The 27,054-nt window shown below is 33.4% G+C and overlaps 4 protein-coding genes across 8 annotated transcripts; 1 reads left to right on the top strand and 3 right to left on the bottom strand.

Moving 5' to 3' along the window:
• Positions 1 to 6,080: 6,080 nt before the first annotated feature.
• On the bottom strand, positions 6,081 to 14,169 carry LOC112418717 (uncharacterized). Of its 4 annotated transcripts, XM_039832849.1 has the most exons (12): positions 13,911 to 14,169; positions 13,468 to 13,529; positions 9,017 to 9,296; positions 8,696 to 8,923; positions 8,351 to 8,611; positions 7,300 to 7,910; positions 7,032 to 7,208; positions 6,846 to 6,950; positions 6,690 to 6,753; positions 6,495 to 6,590; positions 6,292 to 6,394; positions 6,081 to 6,184 (listed from the first exon to the last, which is right to left on the bottom strand). In XM_039832849.1, the coding sequence occupies exons 3-8, from the start codon at positions 9,290 to 9,292 to the stop codon at positions 6,881 to 6,883; spliced, it is 1,623 nt and encodes a 540-aa protein (XP_039688783.1). In that variant the 5' UTR covers positions 9,293 to 9,296; positions 13,468 to 13,529; positions 13,911 to 14,169; the 3' UTR covers positions 6,081 to 6,184; positions 6,292 to 6,394; positions 6,495 to 6,590; positions 6,690 to 6,753; positions 6,846 to 6,880. The 4 variants fall into 4 exon arrangements, with proteins under 4 accessions (XP_039688783.1, XP_039688785.1, XP_024631132.2 ...); XM_039832851.1 differs by lacking the exon at positions 13,468 to 13,529; XM_024775364.2 differs by lacking the exons at positions 13,468 to 13,529; positions 13,911 to 14,169 and adding an exon at positions 9,479 to 9,646.
• LOC120577916 (uncharacterized) lies at positions 9,505 to 12,269 on the bottom strand. The gene is made up of 4 exons (XM_039829901.1): positions 11,238 to 12,269; positions 11,149 to 11,206; positions 9,652 to 11,047; positions 9,505 to 9,535 (listed from the first exon to the last, which is right to left on the bottom strand). The coding sequence occupies exons 1-4, from the start codon at positions 12,120 to 12,122 to the stop codon at positions 9,505 to 9,507; spliced, it is 2,370 nt and encodes a 789-aa protein (XP_039685835.1). The 5' UTR covers positions 12,123 to 12,269.
• Positions 14,170 to 16,624: 2,455 nt separating the features above from the next.
• LOC25482079 (serine carboxypeptidase 1-like) lies at positions 16,625 to 21,292 on the top strand. 2 transcript variants are annotated; one of them, XM_013610566.3, is made up of 8 exons: positions 16,625 to 17,050; positions 19,055 to 19,162; positions 19,499 to 19,776; positions 19,998 to 20,243; positions 20,381 to 20,487; positions 20,601 to 20,687; positions 20,788 to 20,893; positions 21,046 to 21,292. In XM_013610566.3, the coding sequence occupies exons 1-8, from the start codon at positions 16,627 to 16,629 to the stop codon at positions 21,193 to 21,195; spliced, it is 1,506 nt and encodes a 501-aa protein (XP_013466020.3). In that variant the 5' UTR covers positions 16,625 to 16,626; the 3' UTR covers positions 21,196 to 21,292. The 2 variants fall into 2 exon arrangements, with proteins under 2 accessions (XP_013466020.3, XP_039688788.1); XM_039832854.1 differs by having other exon boundaries at positions 16,902 to 17,050; positions 19,035 to 19,162.
• A 411-nt stretch (positions 21,293 to 21,703) lies between these two features.
• On the bottom strand, positions 21,704 to 26,199 carry LOC25482078 (polyadenylate-binding protein RBP47C). Its single transcript, XM_013610564.2, has 6 exons — positions 25,511 to 26,199; positions 23,550 to 24,015; positions 22,708 to 22,763; positions 22,483 to 22,613; positions 22,304 to 22,400; positions 21,704 to 22,169 (listed from the first exon to the last, which is right to left on the bottom strand). The coding sequence occupies exons 1-6, from the start codon at positions 25,874 to 25,876 to the stop codon at positions 22,008 to 22,010; spliced, it is 1,278 nt and encodes a 425-aa protein (XP_013466018.1). The 5' UTR covers positions 25,877 to 26,199; the 3' UTR covers positions 21,704 to 22,007.
• Between the last annotated feature and the right edge of the window lie 855 nt (positions 26,200 to 27,054).

Here is a 27,054-nt window from a genome sequence, read left to right as displayed (position 1 = left end):
AGTCGGGCCCTCTTCTCTCAATCTTCAATTATTTATTTCCATCTTTTATTTTTAAATTAATCCTAATTTTTATTTTAATAAATCAATATTTCTTTTAATTCAAATTACTTCTTTTTTAGATAAGTCCAAAAGTCAAATTTGCACTTATTTTATTTTTATTTTTATTTTTCTCATTTGTTACTATCCAAAAAAATCAAAAAAGGTCCCAATCCAAAAGTTACAGTCAGTCACGCGTGTGCCTCACCTCATCTCAATCCAAATTCAGCAAAACGCATTCCAATCCAACAACAGCTAACACGCTCCTCTCATCTCAAATCAAGCACAAGTTTCTGCTCATCTCAACAAACCTAGGTCCCAAGCAGCACTATAAATAGAGACCTGCACAACACAAGAACGGGACAGCAGAATCGCACAACACCACAACAGAAAACCCAGAGCAGAACACAGAGAGAAAAGCCAGAATCGCACACCAGAGGGAGTCCGAAACAACACCAACCACCGGCATCAGGAACAACATCAACTCGAAGCCGCACCATAACAGAACCGGATCCGCGAAAGAAACAAAGAGGTAGTACTTTCTTTACCTTTAGATCTAGGCCTCTGTGTGTACGTTTTCGAAAATCTAGGTTTAGAAGTTATAGAGGGGAGAGAGTCGAGTGAAAACAGCAAAAAAAATAGAGTTTTTTAGCTCCGGTGCGGCGGCGCCGCCGCGATGGCTCGCCGGCCACCGCACTGGAGTCTGCTCCAACCACCCTTCTCGCCGGAGAAGAAGTTAGAGAGAGGAGAGAGCTTGTGAGATAGAGAGAGAAAGACAAGAGGGAAATGAGAGAAAATAGGGTTACACCCTTTATATATTCCCTGAGCCGGTTCGGTCCTTTTGAACCCGACCCAAGTCTGAACCGATCCGAACCCGGTCTTCCCTTTAAGCCCAGCACGCCCGCTGCACCCAGTAGGCCCAATTCCCTTTCTGCTTGCTATTCTGCACACCCCTGAATACTGCTGCACCCCACCTTGTGATTGAACCACTCTTTTTTTATCATTTCATGCATTTTATTTACCTTTTAGCATTGTAATTATTATTTTATATTCCCTCATGCATGTTTATTTATTTTATTTCTAGAGCAAGGATATTAGAATGTAATTTAGGTCTTCATGTAAATAATTGTATTTCCGTCGTTTATTTCCTCGCAGACCTTAGAATGTAAATAGGCTTTTATGTAATAGTCGTAGGTGCATGTGTGCGTGCGTGTGTGTGCCTCTTATCTGCTTTGTAGTTTAGGTCAAAGACCCTTGTGGTGGTCGAACGCCACCATGAGGTACCTACGCTTTACTTTCTGCTCCGTTAGTTTAATTTTAGTCATTATTCAAAAACAACAAAAAACATGCAAATAACAAAAATCACAAAAAACATTTTTTATAATAAACCTTGATCCAAATCAAGTGATCGTCTTTTATTTTATTCTTTCATAAATCAAAATTGCAATCAACTTTAATTCCACTTTAAGTCATTTTCTTTTAATATAAAAAACACAAAAAAATTCTTATTTGCCACTTGGCTTTTCCTTTTAAAACCTTTTTCAAAACTAATAAAAAACACGAAACCAATCAAACGCCCATTTTTACCCCGAACTACGAGGTTTTGATCCTTCACGGGTACGTAGGCAGAGGACCATGTCCTTTCAAACAATAAAAATGTAGATAAATTAGGTCTCACTTTATTTTCCTTTTCATCACATTAATTCCTTCTTTTCAAAAGCAAGCAAGTTATAGCACATTAAATTAAATAAAACCAAGAGGTTCCCGTAGAGTACTACAGACATAAAGGGTGCTAACACCTTCCCTTTATGTAACTAACCCCCGAACCCAAAATCTTTTCAATATGGGGTTGTTTGAACTTTTTTCCCCTTTTTTCTTAAAAATTAAATGTTCAGTCGTGAAATAAATTAGTGAGTCAAAAGCTAATCAAATAGTCTTGATCTCCGAAAAATGACGCGACACATGGTGAGAACGTTAATTCATAAGTCATAATCCTCATTTTCCTATCTCTAGGTTCCTATGTTGAATTAAACATAATTACTATTTCAAGATTAAAAGTTATGGTTGGTAGTCATTCAATTCCTAAGATCAATTTATGTGATTGAAAGAAGCCAGGGTTAGTAGTCATACAAACAATCATAAGAAAAGCGTTAAGCACAAATAATTCTGAATAAAGACTAGGTTTTCATCGATGTCAAAGAGCGTTCGTAACAAATTACATGCTCACAGATCACAAAGATTCATCTCATGGCTACTCATAACTAAACAATCAAATACATAGAAATAATAGAACATACATAAATCAGAACCAACTATGAGTTGGGTGAGATCCACCACGTGTTCTTCAGCTTCTTGGTGCCGTCTATGCTCTGTTTAGGTCTCCAAAATCGCACACCTTTAATCTCTAGTTGCTTCTGACTTTTATAGACACAAAATTAGGGTTTTAGAAAGCCCACCATCGTGCCACGTTTCGAGACCATCGTGGCACGATTTGCTCATTAATCCTACGTGGCAGCAAATTTACTCAACTGTCGTGGCACGTTACGCATCCATCGTACCACGATTTTTCCAACATCTTCAGGTAAACTTCACGCTTCAAACGTGCCACGATTCAGGTTCATTGTGGCACGATTTCTCCAGTAGCTAAATTCTTGTATTTTTCTCCAATTTGTGCAAAACTTCTCTTTTGAGAATCTTGAGTTGATTTATCCATGTATTCAAACATTTGACTCTCAAAACATTACAAAAATGACAAAAATATAACTAAAAAAACTAGTGTTGACGTACTATCAATCAACTTGGTCCTCAATTAAGTTGACGTCTATTAAATAAGTCTCTTTTTCATGTTTAGCCGTTTGGATGCGCTAATGTATATTGAAAAACAATGATTTGTATGTCCATGTCATAGACAAGGACAAAAAGTTCCTTGAATTTCTATCTTTTAAAAAAAAAAATCATAAAACCTAATACCAAAAAATATCATCAAACCAAAAAATTTATGCTGCAAAGTTTTATTGATATCAACTACACTTCACGATTATTAAGAGGGATTCTTAATAACTAGTTTAAACCTAAAAATATTTAAGTTGTTAAGTGAGAACGACAAGAAGCCGAACTCTTTATAGCCGAATGAAGCATACACACGAATCCAAAACAGTCGGAATATAAGATAGATGAATCTATCTTCCTCAAATCCAGTAAAATTCGTGTAGGGCAGGAGTGTCAGAAGTAGCCAAAGACACGTGAAACATGACAACTCAATTTTTTTGCTTGTGTTCAATCATTATAGCGCCACTAACTCAAGCGAATATCTTCATAGAGGCATATTATGAGACAATGTAGCGTACATGAATAAGGAGAACGAAAAAATGCTGCAAGATGGGAGGAATCAGGCCAAACATGAGGCGCTGTGTAATCCCAACAACTGGAAGAAACACTCATTATCTACGAGAATAGTCGAACAATGCTTGATTTTGTAGAAGATGATGTATTAGCCATTGGAGCTAGTTTTTTTCGATAAATATTGTACTTATGCAATTTTTTAGTTTAGTAGGTCACAAAAAATTTAAATTATGTACTTAACACTCTTTAGAAGACTTGAAAAGAAACTCATAACTAAGAGATATAGCTAAATGAACGTGATTTCCAAGAAAGATATTTTTATGAGCATGTTGAAAACGGTAGAAGATCCAATGTTATCATTTGCGTTGAAAGAGAAAGATGTGGAAGAGATAAAAAATTGTACTCTTTCTCATTTCCAGAGTCAAATTTAAAGGGATCAAAAGAGACTAGACATGGAGAGTTTTGAATTCAAGAAAATTCTTGAGGATGAGTGTGATATGCTGATTTCAGGATTCTTAGAGATTAGATAAACCAAGTTATACAAAAAAAAAAAAACTCGACAATTTCGAATGATGGTTTATTTTTTCCATTCTATTAGTTTTTCGTGCGTCCTATAAAATTTTGGAATATATAATTTAAAATACGTATAACACATTAAAATAATCCTCCAAACCAACCCTGCAAAAAGTTTCATTTTTTTGGATTATAGGATGAGAAAAGAAATGTTCATTTTGTATGGGTGATCCTAATAGGCTGAAGCACAACAATAAGTATTCTTAAACGGCAAGCTGTGTTTGGACAATGACTTTTTCTCCATCCAAATTGACACGGCTTAATTTGATACTTTGATCTCTCTTTACAAAAGCATCATCATACACAATAATGGACCTCATCTTGTAAATGCACACGTCATTGAATCATAAGCATCATTGTCAATAAATGATAGAGTTTGATTCATAAAGTATTTCTAATCTTCCATTAACATTTGCTAACTACTATCGAATAGTTTAGAAAATGAAAAATTCATTTCAAAGTGCTTTAAATTAGGAACTATACCTGAAGTGTCCACGTTTATTTATAAAGATAAAGATGAATAAGAACTCTTAACAACAATTTGCGTAATGCGATGCGACCACAATGGAATGAATGACTCACGGCACCTTCATTCGTGACGCAACATTAATATTTTTTATAAATGTTTTATATACGGATCAAAAGAAACAAAAGGTGGATAAAATTTACCATTGCAACCAATCAAAATCATTCATTTTTAATTCACTATATTTATAATATAAATAATGGAAGATAATATAATATATGAATGCACTTTGAGCATGAAGGGTTATGGTAATTTGAACCTTTATTATATTGAAGACTTTTACGATTTTTGTTTGAGTTTAAGGTAACGGGGTCTTACTTAAAAAGAAATTAGAATTTATCTTTTTTCTAGAAAGAATAGTGGGGGCTCTAACTTATAATTTTTTATGAGCTAGAGGCTCCACTACACTTAGAGGAGAAAAAATGTAGGTTAAATTGTATTTTTGATTCCTTGAGTTAATTTTAGATTTTACTTTGGTTTCTTAATTCATTCAGACATAAAAAAAATAACTCATGATGCAAATATCTTTATTCAAGTGCTTATTTTTTTTTCTCTTTTTTCTCGTGTTTGTTTAGTTATTTATAGAGTAATATTTTTCGAATATAAAAAATATAAAGAATAATTGTGATATGTATTTTCGCTTTTAATATATATATGGGACTTGCTGGAACACATCCACTAGTTTTTATGTCATAGTATTTTAGCAAGCTACACCTTAAGGTGTATTTAACTACTTTTTAGTTATAACTTGCTGAAACACACCTTCTAAAATATAAGTGGGTGTATTCTAGCAAATGCATATAGGAGTTGCTAACACACACCCACTTATTTTTTAGAAGATGTGTTTTAGCAACATTCACCCCTTAAGGTGTATTTAACAACTTTTTAGTTATATCTTTGCCAAAACACACCTTAATAAAAAATAGTGGGTGTATCCTAGCAAACCCCTATATATATATATACACGCGCATGTGTGTGCAGGCACGGGCGTGTTGTTTCTGCTACTCAAAATTTCAAGGTACGACTTTGGCAGGGTTTAGACCCGCAACCTTCGGATAATCTATAGTACAATCACTACTACAGAATGGAGTTTTTACATCAGTTGAAAATGAGTTTTCACATCAGTTTACCACCGATGTAAGGTGTCATGATGTGGTAAGTCCACACCTTTTCACATCAGGTTGCGGCTGATGTGAAATATTGAATTTCTACATCAGTTACGCTTCCACTGTTGTAATAGACCCACTTTGAAATTTACCACTGAAGTTAAATATGTATATTTTACATCAGTTTTCAAAATCACTGTAGTGAAATAAATTTTTTTTTTTGGTGTAAATATTTCTATTAAATGGCTTATCAAATAAGCTTGACACCTGCTCTTTATTTTTTTTTAGTAACAAAATGAAAACAAATTATGGATAATTTTAATGCAAAAAAAAAAAGTTATATTATCTAATTGGATATTACATAATCAATCCTCTATTTTCCACGCCAATATTCCAATCTATAAAAGAGGGATATGAATACAATATAGCTAGAAATAATCCAATAAAACAACTTTAGGCAGAAATTTCAAATGAAAAAAAAATCCACAGCAAAATCATCATTGTAAATATGCTAAGCTTCAGCTGCAAAAAGCATCTCATTTCATCTCAGTCGTAAGCACCGACAATGTCTCATCTCAGCCACATCATAATCAATTTTCATCTACAAAAAACAAATGCAATTGACAAAGTTATCTCAACTGCATAAACGCACTTGACACACCAAAACCACCACACATTAAGACAGATACAAGTCCGTTCAAAAGATACCATGTAAATCCTACGCGTTATACAAGTCAAGAAAACAAGTTGCCCATTGGTTTCGCAAATCATATAAGTCATCTTCAGTTAATGCCATTGGATCATTGAATACCTACAATGTGTAGGTTAATATAAGTAATTAATATTAATAAGGATATGTTTATATTTAGCAATACATATAGTATAAACATGTTATCATAAAATTAAAATACCTCCATCCAAGACTTAGTAATATTAGCAGAGATGATATCTAGCATATTCTTCATCACATAGTATCCACAATCATTGCCATTAGGTTGCTTTCTTGGCTACAAATGAACGGCCATTTTTATATAGTGATTAGTTCATATAATAAAAAAAAATTATTTATTAACGTAAAAAAATGACAGAATCTACACCATACTTACTTTGGGACGAAACCATTTAGCCTTCTTTCTATTTCCCTGACAAAGTTGATGAACCTCTAAAGCTCTGTGTCAACCAAATTAAAAAAATCATCAAAGTTATACATTTTAGTGTTGTAGGAAGTAATATATCAAATACAACGTAAAATATACACTTACTTTGAAACAATCTTAATCATTCCTTCATTAAGATCTCAGTGCATTGAACAAAGGACAACTAAACTATTGTCCTTGGGACAAATAATTATTAACTGCCAGTGTCCTCTGCACACGTAGAAGAGCGATTATTAAGGTTTAAGCTATCAAAGATAAATAAGAAAAATATTAATTTAAATATGTACTTACTTAAATAGATATGGTGCTAAGTAACACACTTTGTTCAAATCACGCAACCTAGTTTGTATGTGTCCCTGAACTTTAGATTTAGTACTAGGATCAGTTGGATTAAAATCCAAGCATACTGGGTCCAAAATGCCAAACACTTTCAATCTATTTCTTGAGATACAGAGACGATGCATACACCTAGACAAATTTAAAATTAACACTTAAATATTGAATTGTGGATATACTACTAATCCATATTGATAATAGTAAAAAAGAAAAATGTACTTACGTGCACCACAGTTGTAGAATAGAAAAGTCAAGCCAAGCATTACCCACCAACAACTCTCTAATACACTTTGCTGGAATAAAAAACCTTGCGGTATTTGGCTCATGTTCTAATGCTATGCGTATATCTTCTTCACTTCTCAAAACCATGCATAGCAATTTTTGAACATTGTCGATGGTTAAGTCCTCCTTGTAATTTTCTTGTGCAGCGGTACAAGAACCTTTTGTGCTTCCATGCACATCAACTTTTTGAGGACTACTATGCTCAATTTCTTCATTTATTTGCAAGGTTTGGGTGAAACCCATAGTCTTAAGTTTATCCAGAAATGCTTGTTGCATCAACTCACGTTCAACGGCCATCTTTTGTTCAAACTCTGCATCAAATTTTTCTTTAATCTGTCTTTCGAGATTTGTTTGAAGTTGTGAGAGATGTTGGTTAACATCTATGGTTTGGGTAAGACGTGAAGACCTTCCAAAGTAATTGCTCAGAGTATAACCTGGTCCAACACCACGAACACGACCACCATGCTCTTTTGTCCCAATTGCCCTTGTTAAGATATCGTCACGTCCTTGTGGAACAAAGGTGCCTTTGGCAGTCTCTTCAACTAGAGCATCCTACATATTTTGTAAAAAATTGATGGTTTAATTAATAACAAGTCATATCAAATAGATAATCTAGATGAACACCACATCATCACCTACACTGTAGTAAGTTGCACCAAGAGAATCTAAACTAGATGTGTCAAGCCATATATCAGAAATATCTGCTTTAATCATCAAACAATATTAGATATATGTAGCTGGTAATTCATCAGTGTTTAGCAGAATTTGAATAATGAACATTTAGTTTAACCCTTTAATCTATATACATGTTTTATTTCAGTCCAATTTAAAATATTTACATTTTAAAAGGACAGTGTGAACATGTCAACAAACTATGAGCAACATCATATGCAACTTCTGCCAACTAATTGATAGAGGTAGAGACAGACAGAGAGAACACTACATATGAACTGTGACATAAATATTAGAGAACACTAAAATCACCAACTTACAATTTTCTCAGCAACAACTTTTGCAGCCTCTGATGTATACTCTCCCCCTTTCTTTTGTCTTGCTCTCTTCCATGTATCATGACGTGATGGAGGAGATAGACTTAGATCATCATTTAATATATCATCTACATCTCCTGATTCTTCTAGCAATTTTCTCTTTTCCTTCATCATTTTCTCCTGAAGCAGTTCATATCCTCCACGAGATAATGTATGTCTATAAATATTTTTAGCCACACAGTCCCTACCCTTTTGACTTTTTTCCTATTATAAATAAAAATCATTACTAAATTGATTTGATTAAATAAAAAAAATGTACAATAAAAATCAAATATAATTACTACAAACCTTAAATTCATCATCTGTATTTCGAGACTCAATGAACCTCTTCCATATATGTTCTTTAATAAAAGGATACCTAACATACGGAGGAGGGCGTTCGGGGTTGGGATATGCAATATATTCCGATGTGAGTTGTGCCTTAAACCCATTCCACCGCACCCCCAAATACACCATCCATTTTTTCTTCAATGGATCATTTTTTGGATCATCACTTTCTAGCATAACAAAATGCTTCTATATACATCAAAAATTTGGAGTTAGTACCTAAAGATTAATAGATACAATAATTAAATAGTAAATGCTGAATTAAAAATACAGCTATAATACCTGAAGATCAACCCAAATTGCATCTTTTGTGCTTGCATCTACCTGTTTCCATTCATCTATTAAAATACTACACTTACTTCGAGCAAGATATGCTGCATAACTCTTAAACTCTGCAGAATTTGGACCATAACACCTCCCAGTTTCTGGATTAAAGTTGACCAATGGTTTCACACCCGATTTCAGAACTTTGGTCATTTTTTTCATCTTGGTGGCACCTCTAACATTTCTTTTTGGAAGTTCACTAGACGAAGGAGGAAAGTTGGTTAAATCAGCCATGTATCTGTTGACAAAACAAGAAAACTTTTTCATAACATATAAAAAGGATGAAAGTTAGTTGAATCAACCATATATCTATTTAACTCAATTCATTGAATTCATTTACCAAATATAATTTACATGTACACATACACAAATTTTAAAACATCTCATATTACAAATGTGACTATTAATAAAAATTAAAACCTTATTAGTCCTCCCATATCCCTTCTTCATGATCCGAACGAGTAGCGTGCACATCGTCTACTTCGTTCTCATCAATAGATGTAGTAACATTTGTTGAGCAAGAAGGAATCTCAGGGATATCAAGAGTTTCATCACTACCATGAGTATTTTTTGTTTGTAGAACCACTGACCACCTTTTGTTAGAAGGATCCGTGACATAAAACACTTGTTTTGCTTGGGATGCCATAATGAAGGGTTCGTCCCTATAAGCTGGCTTGGAAAGATCGACTAGTGTATATCCTAATTCATCAATTCTTACACCATTGTTAATATCAATCCATTTGCATTTAAATATAGGCACTGTAAATGTAGTATAATCAAGCTCCCAAATCTCTTCAATTATCCCATAGTATGGTGTAGATGCCATTATAGGGTTTTTATCTTTCGAACTAGAGAAGTGCATCGACTCAGCCACAACCATAACCCCACTATTTTGCATGGTACTTTTATCATCCTTTGCTTTTGTATAAAATGTAGTTTTATTAATATCATATGCACTCCAAGTTATAATGTTAAACTTAGGCGTACGTGCCAACCATTTAATTGTATTAGAGGCACTTTCATCATTAGCAAATCTTTCTGTAAACCCATCGGAAAAACTCTTATTATGCTCTCTTAACAACCCTTTCTCATTCATCTTGGGGTAATTTCTCTTTACAATATTTTTGTGAGTAGATAAGTAAGGTTGAACTTCATCAGTGTTATTCAATATAAACAAATGTGCTGGATGGATCACATCCCAAAACATGGTCTTAACATTTAAACCTTGTCCCGTACCTTCAAAACTTTCATCATGACGAGACTTGGGAACTCCTATAGAATCCACATCTGACAAATAGTCTGAACAATGCTCAATACCTTCTTCTGCAATGTACCTTTTAACAATTGATGCTTCTGGATGGTGTAGATTCATCGTATACCCTTTCAAGATCTTCATGTATCGCTCAACTGGATACATCCATCTTAAATAAACTGGACCACACTGTCTAATCTCCCTCACCAAATGAACAATCAAGTGTTCCATAATATCAAAAAATGAAGGAGGAAAATACATCTCCAATTGACACAAGATAACTGCAGCCTCATGTTCCAACTCGTCTAACTTCAACGGATCAATGACTTTACTACATATTACATTGAAGAATAAACACAACTTAGTTATAGTTATTCTAACTTTGTTAGGCAATATTCCACGAATAGCTACCGGTAGTAATTGCTGCATCAAAACATGAGAGTCATGAGATTTTAAGCCAATTACCTTGAGATCATCCATTGATACAAGCCTCTTGATATTTGATGAGTAACCTTGCGGCACTTTGATACCTTGTAAACACTCACAAAAACTTCTTCTCTCTTTCTTGGACAAAGTGTGACATGCTGGAGGTAAAAATGTTCTGTTACCTTTTTGTTGTGGAGTTAACTGCTGCCTTATACCCATCTCCTTCAAATCTAGACGAGCATTTAAACCATCTTTTGTGTTGCCTTTAATGTCGAGAAGTGTTCCAACTATACTATCACAAACATTTTTCTCTACATGCATCACATCAATACAATGTCTTACATCAAGACTAGACCAATATGCAAGCTCAAAGAACACCGACCTCTTTTTCCATATATTTTTCACAACAGACTTCTTTTTTTTCTTTCCAAAGGTAACCTCCACATTTTGTTGTCGTTGATAAACTTCCTCTCCGGTCAAGGGCTTTGGAGCAAAACCAATCTCCGGTTCACCATTGAAAGCTTTCCTCATCTTACGATATGGATGATAACGATTTAGAAATTTTCGATGCCCAAGATAAACAGTCTTGCTTCCATGTTTCAGTTGATGATAACATGTTTTAGCCTCACATATAGGGCACGCTTTATGCCCTTTAACTGTGTACCCACTCAAATTATCGTATGCCGGAAAGTCGTTGATGGTGCAAAACAACATGGCACGCATATTGAAATGTTCCCCGGAGTACGCGTCAAGAACATCAACTCCTTCTTCCCACAACAATCTTAAATCATCAATCAATGGACTTAGATAAACATCTATGTCGTTACCTGGTTGATATGGGCCCGAAATCATCATCGATAACATAATATATTTACGCTTCATGCACAACCAAGGAGGTAGGTTGTAAATTATCAAGAGAACGGGCCATGAAGTATGTTTACTACTTAGATTACCATATGGATTCATTCCATCAGTAGAAAGTCCAAGTCTAAGGTTTCTTTTCTCTTTGCCAAAATATGGAAACAAAGAATCGATTTTCTTCCATTGCAAAGAATCAGCTACATGGCAAATTTTTCCATCACGTTTTCTCTCATCTGCGTGCCATCTAAGGTTCTTTGCGTCCTTTGGATTAGAGAACAATCTCTTGAACCTTGAAATTATTGGTAGGTACCAAAACACTTTGGCAGGAGGACCCTTTGTGCTCGCATCATCTCTAGAATCAACGTCTTTCTTTTTGTAGCGTGACACCTTGCACTTCGGACAATGATCATGTTTTTCAAACTCTTTTCTATATAAGATGCAGTCATTAGGGCATGCATGTATTTTTACATACTCCATACCCATCGGACACAATATTTTTTTGGCCTCGTAATAACGATTCGGCATTGTGTTACCTTCTGGAAGTATAGTTGTCAACAGTTGAAGCAATTATGTGAAACTTTTATCACTCCATCCATTTTTTGCCTTCAAATTAAACAATTTTAAAACAACTGACAAACGTGTAAACTTTGTGCATCCCGGGTACAAAGGTTCTTCCTTGTCTTTACATAGTGTATCGTACATATGCGCTCTCTTAAAAGATTCTTCTCCAATATCGTGTATCATGTCTTCCAGTCGATCATCCATATCTGCACTAACGTTCTCTCTTTGGGATACACTTGGCAGTATTGCTTCACCATGCCATATCCATTGTGTATAAGTTTGACAAATCCCGTTCCAAACTAGATGGCCCCTTATTTCTTCCTTAGTAATGTTTGGCTCCCGGTTCCCACAAGAAACACAAGGACACGGGAAAAGTCCATCTTTGTTCGGAAGATTTTGTTCAGCAAACTGTAGAAATTCATTCATTCCATTATCAAACTCTTCACTTAATCGATTAGCTCTCATCCAACTACGATTCATATTGACGCACTAAAAATGAACACACGCTGAATCAAAGAATTGTGATGCCTACATAACTATTAGAACTTAGAAGACTTGGAGTTTGACCAAGTAAAAAACTTGGTGCTTAAGCAACGTAAATACTTATGCGGAGGTACGAGATTACTACTAGCTAGAAATCTCTTAGAGGACACGCAAAAACTGCTATAATTTATTAAGCTGAACTGGGTGTAAGATACACCTAAGAACGCAAGGAACCAAGCAGATACAACCGGTAAAAATACGGCGATTCCCTAACGAAATGGAACATATGAATAAAGTGATAAAATACAAACACAAGCAATCAAATTAATCATATTACGATGTTGGGAATATTCATCATATATTTGTTTCAGTATGCTTACTTTCAATTTCATAATACTATGAATTATATCAATAATACAAAGTTTATTTGCTAAATAATAAGATCTGAAGCATTTGATAGTGTTAAGATCTATAATAGTAACATACTATTAAGAGTCGAGTTATATTATAAGGATTTTCATTGTAATTCATAACTTACATAAATTATGACATTTTATACAAGCTACTGTTAGAGCCATCAAACACCAATTAATTATATCAGGTCACAAATTAACCCCAAAAAGACTTCTACTTTATCTAACTTAAAAGATGTAATATTAATCACCACAAAGCACTGGCATGAACGGTACTACCACCCATGAAGTGCAGCAATGAGTAAAGTGGGTTTGGCTCCATAGAGTAAAGTGCACCCAAACAAATCATAAGACAGATAGAGCAGGTTGTGTAACAAATTTAGAAGGAAAGAAGGATAAGGAATCTTGACAACCTGTAATATCACTAATGTCCCCAAATAAACATAGCTTTAGTTCCAATGATTATAATATCACACTGCAAGAAATAACATAGTTAATTTACAAAAAGTTGCATTATGAATCTTGTAGTTTTTCTTTTCAATTTCAGTAATCTTGTAGTTTTTTCTTTTCAATTTAAGAAGAAAATCAAGTCTCTGGAACTAGAGTCAAAGTATGAATCTGGAATTGGAGTCAAAGTATGAAATCAATAATATCTCCAGAACTTACTATAAACTTAATTAAACACAAATTCCATAACAAGTAAACACATAATTATAAGTATAACATCACGATTTTGAAAAGGGTTAGGGTTTCAAGATTCTTTTTTTAACAGCAAAGGGGTTAGGTTTTCACGATTGAAAAGTCACCGAAGAGAGAGAGAGAGAGAGAGAGAGAGAGAGAGAGAGAGAGAACTCACAGGAGAGAGAGAGAATGAGCAGCGACGGTGAGAGGTTCTGATTGAGCAGCGACGGTGAGAGAGATAACTCACCGGAGAGAGAGTGCTTGAGCAGCGACGGCGAGAGACAAAAACTCACCGGAGAGATTGAGAGAGAGAGCGATTGAGCAGCGACGTTGAGATGTTCAATTGTTTTTTGACTGAGAGTGAAAACTCATGTTTTTTACGATTCAGTGTATGTGTTTTACGATAGAGGGAGGAAGGGATAAGGTCAAAGTGAAAATGTGTTTTCCCTTCAGGCAGTTTTCACCACTGATGTGAAAAAAGTTAGCCAAAGTTTTCACCTAAATTGCAAAAATGCCACCGCGTTTTTTTCCTTCATTTCAACACTCCACTGATGTAAATGTTATATGCTATTAGGATTTCCCTTCATGCACTTATGTCAACTGATGTAAAAACTAACAGTGTGTATCTTTCCCTTCAGGTATTTTTCGTGCTGATGTGAAAACTAAAACAGCTTTGATGTTAAATGTATATTTTGTAGTAGTGAATGTTAGATACATAATTTATTATAGACATTGTACACTAAGAAATCTAAAAAAAAATGTTGGCTTAATTGCACTTTTGGACCCCTATCTTTTCAAAAGTTGCGGTTAAGGACCCCTAACTAATTTAAATACAAAACAGCCCCCTATGTTTTGATTCTTTGGCAGTTTTGGACCCCCAAGGCAAAAAAAAATAAAAATTTTGACATGTGGCACCTCACTTAGGGTGCCACGTCAGCGTTGACCGAGTCAACAATGGACTGGGGGTCCAAAACTGCCAAAGAATCAAAACATAGGGGGCTGTTTTGTATTTAAATTAGTTAGGGATCCATAACCGCAACTTTTGGAAAGATAGGGGTCCAAAAGTGCAATTAAGCCAAAAATGTTATGTGTGTGTGTGTGAATAATGTCACTAGTGTAAAATAAAGATTAAAGGACGTCGAAGACGACCATGCAGGTATGGAGAATATGGTTGCGACGAGTTGTGGCAGTACACAAACAGAGAACAACTCTGAGACCATATACAATGAGGTTGGAGATCAAAAAGTATCCAAACAAGAACCCATTGAAGATGACAAGACATGTTGCTGCAGAAGTGTTAGAGATACATTTTGGGTCGGCATTGACGTTGTTGGATGGATCGTTTTGGGTCCATCCTAAGCCAATGAAAGTTACCGTTGTGAATAGGGAGTTTAGCCCTATAATGGCGTCAACGGCCAACATCGGTCAAGACTCTTGGGACTTCTTCATTCTGATGAGGCATAGATCTATATTATTATATATTTTGAATGAAAATGCATGAAGGGGAGGATAAAAGTTCTAGGATGCATATTGGTCTTATGGTTGATAAAATTGAGGACCATTAAGAGACTTATACACCACATCTCCACCCAAAATCTTAAGGCATCAGGTATATAGATCTTCTCTCATATATATCCAACATTTTCTCCATTCCTAGTCAATATAAGACATAGTCACTCACACTTAGAAGCCAGCAGCTGAGAGGAGGAATAAAGTCATTATGAACCTGACCATATGCATGGTCAAAGAGAATAAATTACCGCATACTTTTTTAGGGGAAGCTTTCACCGCAACATGGATAGGATATCGCAGATGAAGATGTTGTCAAAAAGTAGTTGCCAAGGGTTAACTCACACCCATGGATATTTTAATGAAACACAAACAAGCACACCTCAAAGAATTAACACAAATAATGTGATTTGACTCCTCTTGCCTAAGAGTTGCAACGAATAACATCTCACAAACATTGAGGATGTCCAACTCTTCTCATATGATCACCCATAAATTGAGATGCTTCGCCTCTTCACATATCTCTCTATTTATAGAAGATAAAATAGGCTAAATTGTATTTTTGGTCTCATAACTATTTATGTAGTATCGCTTTAGTCCTTTAATTAAAATTCGATTTATTTTGGTCCCTTAACTTCTCTCTGTTACACATTTTGGTCCTTTCAATTAGTTTTAATTCAAAAACGTAAGGTTTTCTTCATCTTCTTCTCCTCTTTTTCATCTCCATATCATCTCCATCAACTTTCAACAACAAGAGTCCCAAAAAAATTCCAGAAGAAAATGAAGAAAACCTAACGTTTTTGAATTAAAACTAACGGAAATGACCAAAATATGTAATGGAGAGAAGTTAAAGGACCAAAATAAATCGAATTTTAATTAAGGAACCAAAGCGATACTAACTAAATAATTAAGGGATCAAAAATGCAATTTAACCGATAAAATATGACGTCTTCTAAGAATGGATAAATAACATTTAAATATTTCTCACACTTTCAACACCTTTGAAAATATTCCAACATTTTACTATGCAATTTCACACTTCAATTATTTATTGTAAATTTGAATTAATTCTTTTTTTTTTCAACAAATTTGAATTGATTCTCAAACAATAATAGAGTAATGACTTTTCTTTTTTGATTAAACATTAATACTTTTTCACTACTACCTTTATTGTATAGGCTGCATAACAATTAATATCCTGTCTAGATTCATAATTACATAACAATATTCTACATGAAATTACTTTTTTGAACCTTTTTCTACTAACTTAACTAATTAGTTATATATCCTAATTAGAAAAACGTATGAAGTTGTCTTTTCCAATTTAAATTTTAATTAATGAGATATATATCCATTAGTACTTTATAAATATAGCACAAAACATGAGAGGTTTTAATATAGAAAAGACACTCACTCACTACAACATAAAGATGAGTTCAATGTTGTCACAAAAAGTACTTTTGTGGTCATTGATTTTTTTAGTTTGCAAAGCCAACCAACAAAGTGAATACCTCTACAAGTTTATTCAATCAAAGAGGTCTCAACAAAAGCCTTCACATGTAGAATCTTATTCAAGTACTATTGTTGATGAACATGTTTCAAAGGTACATGTTGTTGAACAACAATTAAGGTTGATGGAAGATGATAAGGTGAAGGCTTTGCCTGGACAACCAAAAGGGGTGGATTTTGATCAATATGCTGGCTATGTAACTGTTGATTCAAAAGGAGGGAGAGAACTTTTCTACTACTTTGTAGAATCATCTCTAAATTCTTCCACAAAGCCTCTTATTCTATGGTTAAATGGAGGTAATTAATCAATAGATACATTTTGTTTGTACATGTTAGGAAATATATTAATCGTCAAATAAACAAATTTTACATGCAAAGGAGATATTCAAGACATTATTGAACGGTAACTTTTTTTTTTATGTAATTTGAAAGGGTAACTAACTTTCATGGTCTAATTAAATAGAATTAAGATATTTTGTTATTTAAGCTTCATATTAACACTTTCATGGTCGTAAAGAAATAAAAAGCTATATGTTAACTTTCTTTTGTAAGAAAAAAAAACTAGGACATGCAATTAATATAATATAGGACTAAAAAAATGTCGCGATTATAAATTAATTATTTATTTAATCATGAGTTTTTTTACAAGTATTTAATTAGGAGTTATTTAATTAGGGTTTTTCTATCATGTGCAAATTTGCACATGTTAAGAAGTTTAAAATAGAAATTTTATATTGGAACTTGTACATTTAATATTAAATATAAAACTTTTAAATAAATAATTATAATTTTCCAAGAAAAAGTTACTACTATTAGTTGTTTTAACATGTGCAATGTTGCACATGTTAGACAAACCCATTTAATTAATAATGAATATATATTTCACCTATCGTATTATATATATATATATATATATTTTAAAGTGAACCATACTAAATTTATATTATGCACTTTTTTTGAGCAAAAAATGAATATTATGCACTTATTTACCGGAAGAAAAAAAAAAATTATGCACTTACTAAGTAACCAAACTTTTCCTTAAAAAAAAGAAAAAGTAACCAAACTTTGTTTTTTAAGGATACAAAGTAACCAAACTTATTCCCATAAGTTTAGACCAATCGATACAAACATTGTATTGTATATGTAAGGGTCAGTCTCCAAACTCCAAATTCTTCGATTAAATGACCACACTTTGGCTTAAAAAAAAGTAACCATACTTTGGCCTAACTATGACAATATCCATTCATCTAAAAAGCCTCTTTGGATTCTGTCCATGGATATCCTTATGACCAAACAAGTACCCCACTCTATATTGGTCAAACAAGTTAAATTAGCAATGAGTTTTTTCTTCAAATTTCATATTCATAATCAATTTTGATAGTAATAATCAATTGCTATATGATAAGATAATTTGATTCCCAATCAATCGCTGCATACCAACATTGGCAGCATACGTTAGTGGAATTCCAACACGAAAGCCAAGCAAGCCATGAGTCATGTCTCCTACCAAAATTGATAATAATTCTTGAGCTTACTAGAAATTATAGTATTTGGTAACTCCATCTACATATATATATATGGAAGACTCTTATTGGTGTTTTTGGCTCAGTTACCATTACTCTTCAAGAAACAATAGAAATTTAGAAACAAGAATCTATCATATTTGACTAGTTTTGTGCCAACTAGGGCCCACACTCAAACATTCCTTTCACACTTGTATAATTCCAAAAGAGATGGAGCCCACATATAAACATAAACAATAATGATTAAAATGCTTTTGCTAATTATTGAAAAATATTTGCAAGCTTATGTCAAACGTGTACAACCTATCTTTAGCATAAATCATTAATTTCATTTTCAATTATCCCTTCCTTTAATAATATTATTATTATCAATATTTTATATGAAAAGGAATATAATTAATATTAAAACAATATAGGAAAATAAATCAGAAGATTAGACTCAATAACTTTACTCTCATATGAATGAGTGGTTAGATTCTTTGATATCTTTCTCCTTTCACCTTCAAGACTCCTCAACTTCCTTCACCATCTAATTTTTCTTTTTTGGCAACATAATCTTCAATTTATATATAGTGCCTATTGTTGTAAATTGAAAAAATAACTGGACTATAGTTTCCCCTTAGGGGATAATTGGATTATTGAGCAATCTAGCATTTTTCAAAGCTTATTTATTAAATTTGGTTGCATTTAGTTTGAGAAGGTTAATGAGAATGATTGCTACAATAATGAATATGTACAAACAACTAACCCAAAGAAAGGTTGCTAAAATTGATCATAGGACCTGGATGCTCTTCATTTGGGTATGGAGCCATGCAAGAATTAGGACCTTTTAGAGTCAATAGTGATGGAACCACACTTTCCCTTAATAAAGACGCATGGAACAAAGGTATGTATCCATAATTAGCATAATGATTTATGTAAATGTCATGTCACGTGTATCAATAAATTAGGGTTAATTATGTTTTAGTCGTTCTAATTATTATCTTAAAGTTTGTTTTTAGTCCTTTTACCCACTTTAGTCCGTACAAGTTACACAACTATATGTTTTTTGACCCTCCTTTGATTAAAAACATATAATTTGTAGGGATCGAAAAGTTGATACAAGGACTAAAAGCAAGAAATAGTAGATTAACTAAAATTATATTTAACCCTTGAATTAAAAACATGTTTGCATAATTATAATAATTCAAAATTGATGAGTTGATGTTTCGATAATTGGCAGTGGCAAATATTATCTTCCTAGAGTCTCCAGCAGGAGTTGGATTTTCTTATTCAAAAAATTCTTTAGATTACTCTAACATTGGTGACAATAGCACAGCCAAAGATTCTTACATTTTTCTTCTAAATTGGCTTGAGAGATTTCCACAGTATAAGACTCGAGATTTCTTTATAGCTGGTGAAAGTTATGGTGGACATTATGTTCCTCAGCTAGCTCACCTTATTCTATCAAATAATAAGAAATTGAAAAATCACACAAGGATCAATTTGAGAGGGATCGCGGTAAGAATCTTTAGTGTTCAATATAAATTCAATTTGTTACATTTACATTATGCTACGAATAGGTAACATGCCGTGAGTGTGAAGTTACTAGTTGTAATTTTTGGTTGGACGCGACTTGCTACCCCATTGAAATCGATATTTGTAAACACGATTCAATTCAAACTCAATTTTCCGTAATAATTTTGCTTTGTTATGTCCTCAAGTATTTATTTTTGTTGCAGGTAGGGAATGGTTGGATAGATGACAATTTGTGTACAAAGGGAATGTATGATTATTTCTGGATGGCTGGTCTAAACTCTGATGAAACACATGAAGGAATTGATAAACTTTGTGATTTTGGGAACTTCAACTATACAAATGAATGCAACTTATATCAAAGTAGAGCAAATGATGAGTTAGGAAATATTGACATTTACAACATATATGCCCCATTTTGTAATTCATCTGCAACAAAAACTAGTTATTCTGTAAGTTGCATACCTTGCTCTTGAATTTTGCATTTATTTATATTATATGAATATGAATGAGATGGAAACTACATAAAGTTCACTGAAATAAGAAATTAATTGCAAAATGCTTCTTAAATGAAATATCAACATTGCAGGGTAGTGATTTTGACCCTTGTTCTGAAGATTATACTAATGCTTATTTAAACCTACCTAAAGTTCAAGAGGCTCTTCATGTTAAACCCACAAAATGGTCTTCTTGCAGGTACACTAAATACTGTTGCTAATTATGATGTTTTATTTCCTACAATTTCAAAATGCATTTACAGTAAATGTTGTACTATTTCCTGAATCAATGTGTCTAATGGTCTTTTTCAGTGATCTGAGTTGGACAGATAGTCCAGCAAGTATTCTACCAACTATAAATGGATTAATATCAAGTGGTATAAGCATATGGATATACAGGTATGATATACTTTATAAATTGATCTGTCACATCAAAAATAGATATTATCAATGCTTTATGTCTAACATTACTTTGTTTTGTTATCTAATAATAATGCAGTGGAGATATAGATGGACGTGTTCCTATAACCTCAACAAAGTATTCAATAAATTCCTTAAAACTGCCTGTGCATACAGCATGGCGTCCATGGTACACTGGAAAAGAGGTAAAGGACCATTACTAAGTCAATGTTTGGTATCACTGTGAATATGCCATAATCACTAACATCCACCGCAATATTAAACATACACTAGATACTCGGAACTTAAAGGCACGTATAGATAATCTTACTACATTATGCATACAATTAATATGCAGGTTGGAGGATATGTGATTGGTTACAAAGGGCTCGCACTTGTTACTGTTAGAGGAGCTGGACACATGGTTCCAAGTGACCAACCATACCGAGCACTAACCATGATCTCATCTTTCCTTCTTGGACAACTTCCTCCTCAATTAAACTCCTAAGTCTATTCTTTGTATATGTAAAATCTATGTAAAAATTTGATGAGTTTCATACAATAATTCATTCATGAAAAAACGGGTGCTCAATTTCTACCTTTCAGGACAGTGATAAGGTGTCAATTAAAACACAAATCATTGCAGAGATAGAAAAACAATGTGTGCTCCATTACAAAGCAAGAAACTATTTTAAGGAAAATAACAAAGAATTCACCAAAATGAATGAGATCTCAATGAATAGGATGAACATGAACTTGAATTCTATACTTGCTTATGAATAGCATAAGCACACATTTTGTGGCGGATAGTTCCCTCACAAATGCTTTTTCTGGTTTAGAGACATATTTGTGGCCGACTAGGCGGCCATAAATGTTTGTGACCAACAAATATATGGAGGATTTTTTTTCCCTCGCAAGTCCATCACTATTTATAGATGTGTGGCCGCTTTGCACTGTTTCGGAGGCTTTTGGCCCCCACAAAATGCTATTATTCTTGTAGAGAGGGCAAATAAAAGTATTCAAGCAAGCACACACACTGTGATTCTTAAGATAATTATTCCGATAATTAAGTTCCGAATCCTCAATAATCATTACTCCTACATGTTTCTTTTTGGTAGAATTACTCCTACAAGTCTAAAATAACGATTAATTGAATCCCTACAGTTCTACCTCATGTTATCAAAATTCAACTCCACTCCACAATTAGGAGGGGATTCTTAAGAACTCAACACACAAAACAAGTTATATATGAATATATAATTTTCTCATCTAAGAGTTGTTGTAACTTGTTCTGAGTGCTACTCCTGCAATGCCCTTCAATCAGCTTACTTGTTGTGAGTGGCCTCCATAAATAGGGTAACCCCCATAAGCTAGAGGATACATACTTGGGTCATGATGAGGAGAAGGCATTGCATATCCATATCCATCATAAATAGGGGATGGAAAATATGGCCCGGCCCAGCTTCCAACGTCAAGCCTAAACTGTTATCATTATTAAGATAAAATCAGCACAAATTCAATTTCATGACAGGACAAAGTGCAAACAATTTGATACTCTAGGACTTCAAAAAAAATTATGACGAGATGATATGAAAAATAGAGAGAAGAGAGATTGCCTGTTTATATGCTGGATTGCGGCCCCAAGAGAGACGAACAGTTTGCTTACCAATCATTGTCCCGTTTAGCTTCTGCAAAGCCTCTTCAGCATTATTTCTGAAAAGGTTGTTCAAATGTTAAAGTCGTGGTGATTGCATTAATGTATAGATTAAAAAGCATATCTATGAAAGATTTGTACCTGTTTGCAAATTGGACAAAACCACAGCCCTTTCCAACAGGTATCTTAACAGATGCTATCTCACCATACTGAGAGAACGTCTGCTTAAGATCTTCATCTGTAACATTAGAGTCGAGTCCTCCAACAAATATCTATGATGAATCATTGATTAGCTTTTTAAAATTGGTAATAAATGATAAGTTTCTAAAATGCAAAAGCTAATAATATAAGAGCAGAAAAGCTCACTGTTGTGTTTGTAGAATCTGCTTCAGATTGGCTGGATGTGCCATTTGACTGACCTCCTAAATAAGGAAACAGACAAAAAAAATTATAGTGTATATTATACGACTCATAATAAGATTAAATTCACAATTTGGAAAATACATGTTCCAATTCACAATTCGAATCTGAATTCGGTAACCTTGGACAAAATCCACACACAGCAGGAACAAATATTTCAAACTCTTTCAGCAGCATGCAATAAAATAAACTGAGACATTCAAAAATTAAATTGAAGGGATCCAAATACAGGCCAAGTTAGGAAAAAACGATAAAATGAATCCAAGAATTTTCATGAGATAACCACTTGCCTAATCAAGAACAAAAAATCATCATGACACACACTAATGGACCATATTGACATTTGAGCATGCATTACATAATCAGAAGCAATTAATAAACTAGATGATTTTTCAAGTATATCCTTACTCCTATTTAGTGAAACTAGCAAACAGATTCAATGTTCATTTGCATTCTGTAAATGATGTAGTAACTTTTTTTCTATGAGAAAGCCGTGATAGCTGTCGTTTAAAAAATCTATTCATTTAGAAAGACATGACAATATCCCTTCTAAAATGAAATTAAAAGCTAAACCATAAGACTAAAATTACTGTTTATACAAGTAAGAAATGTAGTTCAGATCACAGTTCTTCTGTAACAACCTGCAGCAGAACAAGTCAATATGAGGTAAAACAGGTGGCTAAGAGCATCTCTTTTGGGTGGAATGTATAATGCACTATTCTTTTTCTTTCCCAAATGAAAGGAATAAGACTTCATATGTCAGAAACAATCAATCTGATTTGGCATACCTGGTTGATGGCCAGATGATTTCCTTGGAGTTGCAGCACCGATACGCATGGGCCTGCTAGAACAGTAAACACCGTTCATTTGAGTCATAGCCTGAGATCTCTCGCTTTCATCTCCAAACCTGACGAATCCATAGCCCTTTGAACGGCCAGTATTGGCATCATAAACAACTTTAGCAGCTTTAACAGAAGGATATGAACTAGAAAAAGTTTCATGCAACACACTATCTGTAACATCAGCAGCTAAATCTCCTACAAAAATAGACAGATCAGTAACATTATCCGATCCCTTGTCTCCTGTGCTAAATGTTGCCCAGTTCAAACGGAAAGCTTGATCAGCATTTGGCATCAAAATTCCAGCATAATTCTGTAAAACTTTCTCAGCTGTGGCATGTGAAAAGAACTCCGCAAATCCATAACCCTCTGAAATACCACTGTGTTTATTGCGAATAACCTTGACGGAGGTAATCTGCAAAAATAAAAAATGAATGACAGTCAAAACCTTAATAGGATTCTATATCAAAAACAATATGCGAAGCAGCGGCAACATCTTCTGTCATAAGTCATAACAAATTAAGTTATCAAAGTACAAGTTAATTTTCGTCATATTAGAATAGAAGAGAAGCAGAACTAGTCTGAAACAATCGGATATCTTTAAAGAGTTCAGAAATGAACATACAAACACATAATCCCCGAAGTTACCATCAATTTAGTTTAACATACATCAAATGGTGCCACTTTGCCGCCATCATTAGGCCACATGTCAATACATAAAAGTCGGATATAATATATAGATTTTGATATTCTTCTATTGCCACCTTCATTTATCACAAATTTAAGATAGAGTAAGACTTAACTGAGTGTAGCATACTTCATTGTAGTATAACATTTTATTCCTGGATATAACATTAAAGAAACACAAAACATATTCATTTTGGCTTGAAAATTTCAAGTATTTTCAACTTCATTTATCACAATTTAATGCATGTTTGGAAATCTGTTGGAAAGAGAGTGTGCCTCTGATTTGATGTGTCTCTCCTCCAATAAATTTCCAAGCACAAAATTAATAGCATAGGTTAAATGTGTCATGCATATTCACTTCCCATTCTTCAATTCACAAAGATTTATGAATTTATTTTCAACTTCAAATGTGGTCCTTCCAAATTTCTTTCTAAGGAAGGAAATTTTTTCAAATACATGTTGAGAGTACTAGCTAGGAAAATCTATTTTCACATAAAATACTATGTATAATGAAATATAATTTACATCAAATCTCAAAATTTGAGTTATATAATGTTTCAATCTATAAGGTGTCATCAATGTTTGCAATTTATATTAATTCTCAAAATTTGAGATATGTATAAATTTCCGCCCAATAAAGCACTACCATGGTTTTAAATCACAATTGCAGTTACCATGTGCATCAAAAATCAAAACATTTGACGTTACAAAACCACATTTATTATAGCAAACCATTTTCGAAACCCCTTTGTCCCACACTTCACAAGCATAAAATTAACTAAGATAAATCACTTACAAAAACAAAATTATAAATTTTAGGATTAAACAAGTTTTTAGTACTTATAAATATTTCAAATTTTGTTTTTAGTCTCTATACTCACTTTTCGGTCCTTCAAATTATAAAAAAAAAAAAAAACACTATACTTTTAGTCCTCTTTAAGAAAAAAAGCATGTATTTTGTAGTTTGTTCAGGAATTGAATAAAACAAAATATTTTTGGGACTAAAACCATATTTAAACTAATAAAAATTTCCAGTGATTAGTTTTTAACAATACTTGTTCTTTAAATCCCAATTTATAAAAAACTCTTATTCAGCATTTTCATAAACACAAATTTATAAGAATTTATCTTAAACAAACATAAATCTAAGACATAACAAATTCAAGCATGCAAACAATTAACACACAATGTAAAACATCAACACAAATCAACAACAAAACAACCTCTCCAGTAGAAGCAAAACAGCGATGAAGATAACTCTCATCCATCCAGCTATGCAAATCACCAATCCACAAAGTCTTATTCTCTCCATTGGATCCATGCTGATTCTGATGATTCTGATGCTGATGTGGTGGCACGTGCAACGGTTGCTGAAACTGATGGTGATGGTGGTGATAAGGAACATATGGAGGCGGCGCGTAATGTTGTGGTGGCATCATGTGATGTGGCATTACCATCGCCGCTGTTGGATACTGCATCGGAATCCACTGTTGTGGTACCGCCACCGGTGCCGGTGGTTGTTGTCGTTGTTGTTTGTTCGTCGTCGTCTCGGACGGCGATGATGAATCTGAACCGTTGGTTTGTTGCATCTTAATTAATCAACGGTTGGTTAATTGTTATTACACTCTCTATATATAACTTAACTTAATGAATGAAAACGTTATGGTGAATGAGAGAAGAGAGAGAACGGTTTTAGAGAGAGAAAGAGTGAATCTGGAAAATGAGAGAGAGAGAGAGAGAATAGGGCGCGGCAAGGAGGGTATAAGAGAGAAGAGAGGATGAAGAAGATTTCATGGGTAAACGCGGTTGATGTGATGGCCGTTAGATTAAATGATATAGGTTTGATATTGACCGTTTGATTAAATGATAACAGGGATATGCATTGTACGACAGTGTGTGTAAGTGCAAGTGTTTGTGTTTGTGTCTCAGTTTCAGTACCTGTTGGATCCGCCGCCAGAACCCTTCTTCACTAAAGTTTACCCTTGCTAGCTATCCCTAGGGATTATTCACTTTTTTTATTTTTTTCCTTTTTAAGATAAAATAAAAACATACCATGTTTAATCATTTTTTCTTAGTATTTGTATGCCATAAAATATAGGCTATATACTTTTTTTTCCTTTCTAAGAAAAATTATAAAAACATACCATGTTTAATCATTTTTTCTTAGTATATGATGTATGCCATAATATATATACTTTTTTGACAAAGGAATATATAATGAAGAAAAAACAATAAAAATGTGTAATATCTCATCATAATTTTGTAGTTAAACGTATTTTGACGAAAATAATATTAAGATGGATGACATCCTCAAAAGTTCTTGTATTCTACTGCGCCCATCATTTTTTCCCTAAAAAAAAATACATAGAAAGAAACACGACAAAATATTAGTAATAATATTTCACATTTAAGTAAGTATGTCATTTGTTGACAAAACCACGAGTTATAACTTATTTTTGGAGAGGCAAAAAATGAATTAAATTAAAGGTTTTGTTAATGAGTGCCTCGGGATACTCTTTAAGCATTTTAAAAGGAGAAATTATTCCACAAAAAAAGTCAAATGTTTTAATTTCCAATGCATTGATTATAAAAAATTTCAAAAAAAAAAAAATTACCTTTTAAAAGAGTTAAATAGTGCCTCAGGGACTCTCGTTAACATTTCCATTAAATTAAATTAAATATCAACGCATAAAAAGTGTTATGATTGGAAATATATAAAAGTCAAACTAAAATGCGCCAAAACAAAATGGTGCTACCAAGAGTATCC

The sequence above is a fragment of the Medicago truncatula genome, chromosome 1 (genome assembly GCF_003473485.1).
Source record: "Medicago truncatula cultivar Jemalong A17 chromosome 1, MtrunA17r5.0-ANR, whole genome shotgun sequence".
Taxonomy (NCBI): domain Eukaryota; kingdom Viridiplantae; phylum Streptophyta; class Magnoliopsida; order Fabales; family Fabaceae; genus Medicago; species Medicago truncatula.
The sequence above is the reverse complement of the archived record's forward strand: the minus strand, read 5'-3'. Positions and strand labels throughout refer to the sequence as shown.

Bases quoted from the DNA above. Each gene is read 5' to 3' on its own strand.
- LOC112418717 (XM_039832845.1), bottom strand. From the start codon at position 9,325: ATGAAAAAGTTTTCTTGTTTTGTCAACAGATACATGGCTGATTTAACC. The intron at 8,612-8,695 runs GTTTGTAGTAAT...TATTTATAATAG, and splicing joins ATACAGATGATGAATTTAAG to GAAAAAAGTCAAAAGGGTAG. The intron at 6,951-7,031 runs GTAAGTACATAT...CTACGTGTGCAG, and splicing joins TTAGCACCATATCTATTTAA to AGGACACTGGCAGTTAATAA.
- LOC120577916 (XM_039829901.1), bottom strand. From the start codon at position 12,122: ATGCCGAATCGTTATTACGAGGCCAAAAAAATATTGTGTCCGATGGGT. The intron at 11,048-11,148 runs GTCTGTTGTGAA...TGATGCATGTAG, and splicing joins TTTGGAAAGAAAAAAAAGAA to AGAAAAATGTTTGTGATAGT. The intron at 9,536-9,651 runs GTGGTCAGTGGT...AGAACGAAGTAG, and splicing joins ACGGATCCTTCTAACAAAAG to ACGATGTGCACGCTACTCGT.
- LOC25482079 (XM_013610566.3), top strand. From the start codon at position 16,627: ATGAGAGGTTTTAATATAGAAAAGACACTCACTCACTACAACATAAAG. The intron at 19,777-19,997 runs GTAAGAATCTTT...TTTTTGTTGCAG, and splicing joins TCAATTTGAGAGGGATCGCG to GTAGGGAATGGTTGGATAGA. The intron at 20,488-20,600 runs GTACACTAAATA...GGTCTTTTTCAG, and splicing joins ACAAAATGGTCTTCTTGCAG to TGATCTGAGTTGGACAGATA.
- LOC25482078 (XM_013610564.2), bottom strand. From the start codon at position 25,876: ATGCAACAAACCAACGGTTCAGATTCATCATCGCCGTCCGAGACGACG. The intron at 22,614-22,707 runs GTGAGCTTTTCT...GATTCATCATAG, and splicing joins CAGATTCTACAAACACAACA to ATATTTGTTGGAGGACTCGA. The intron at 22,401-22,482 runs GTACAAATCTTT...CAACCTTTTCAG, and splicing joins TTTGTCCAATTTGCAAACAG to AAATAATGCTGAAGAGGCTT.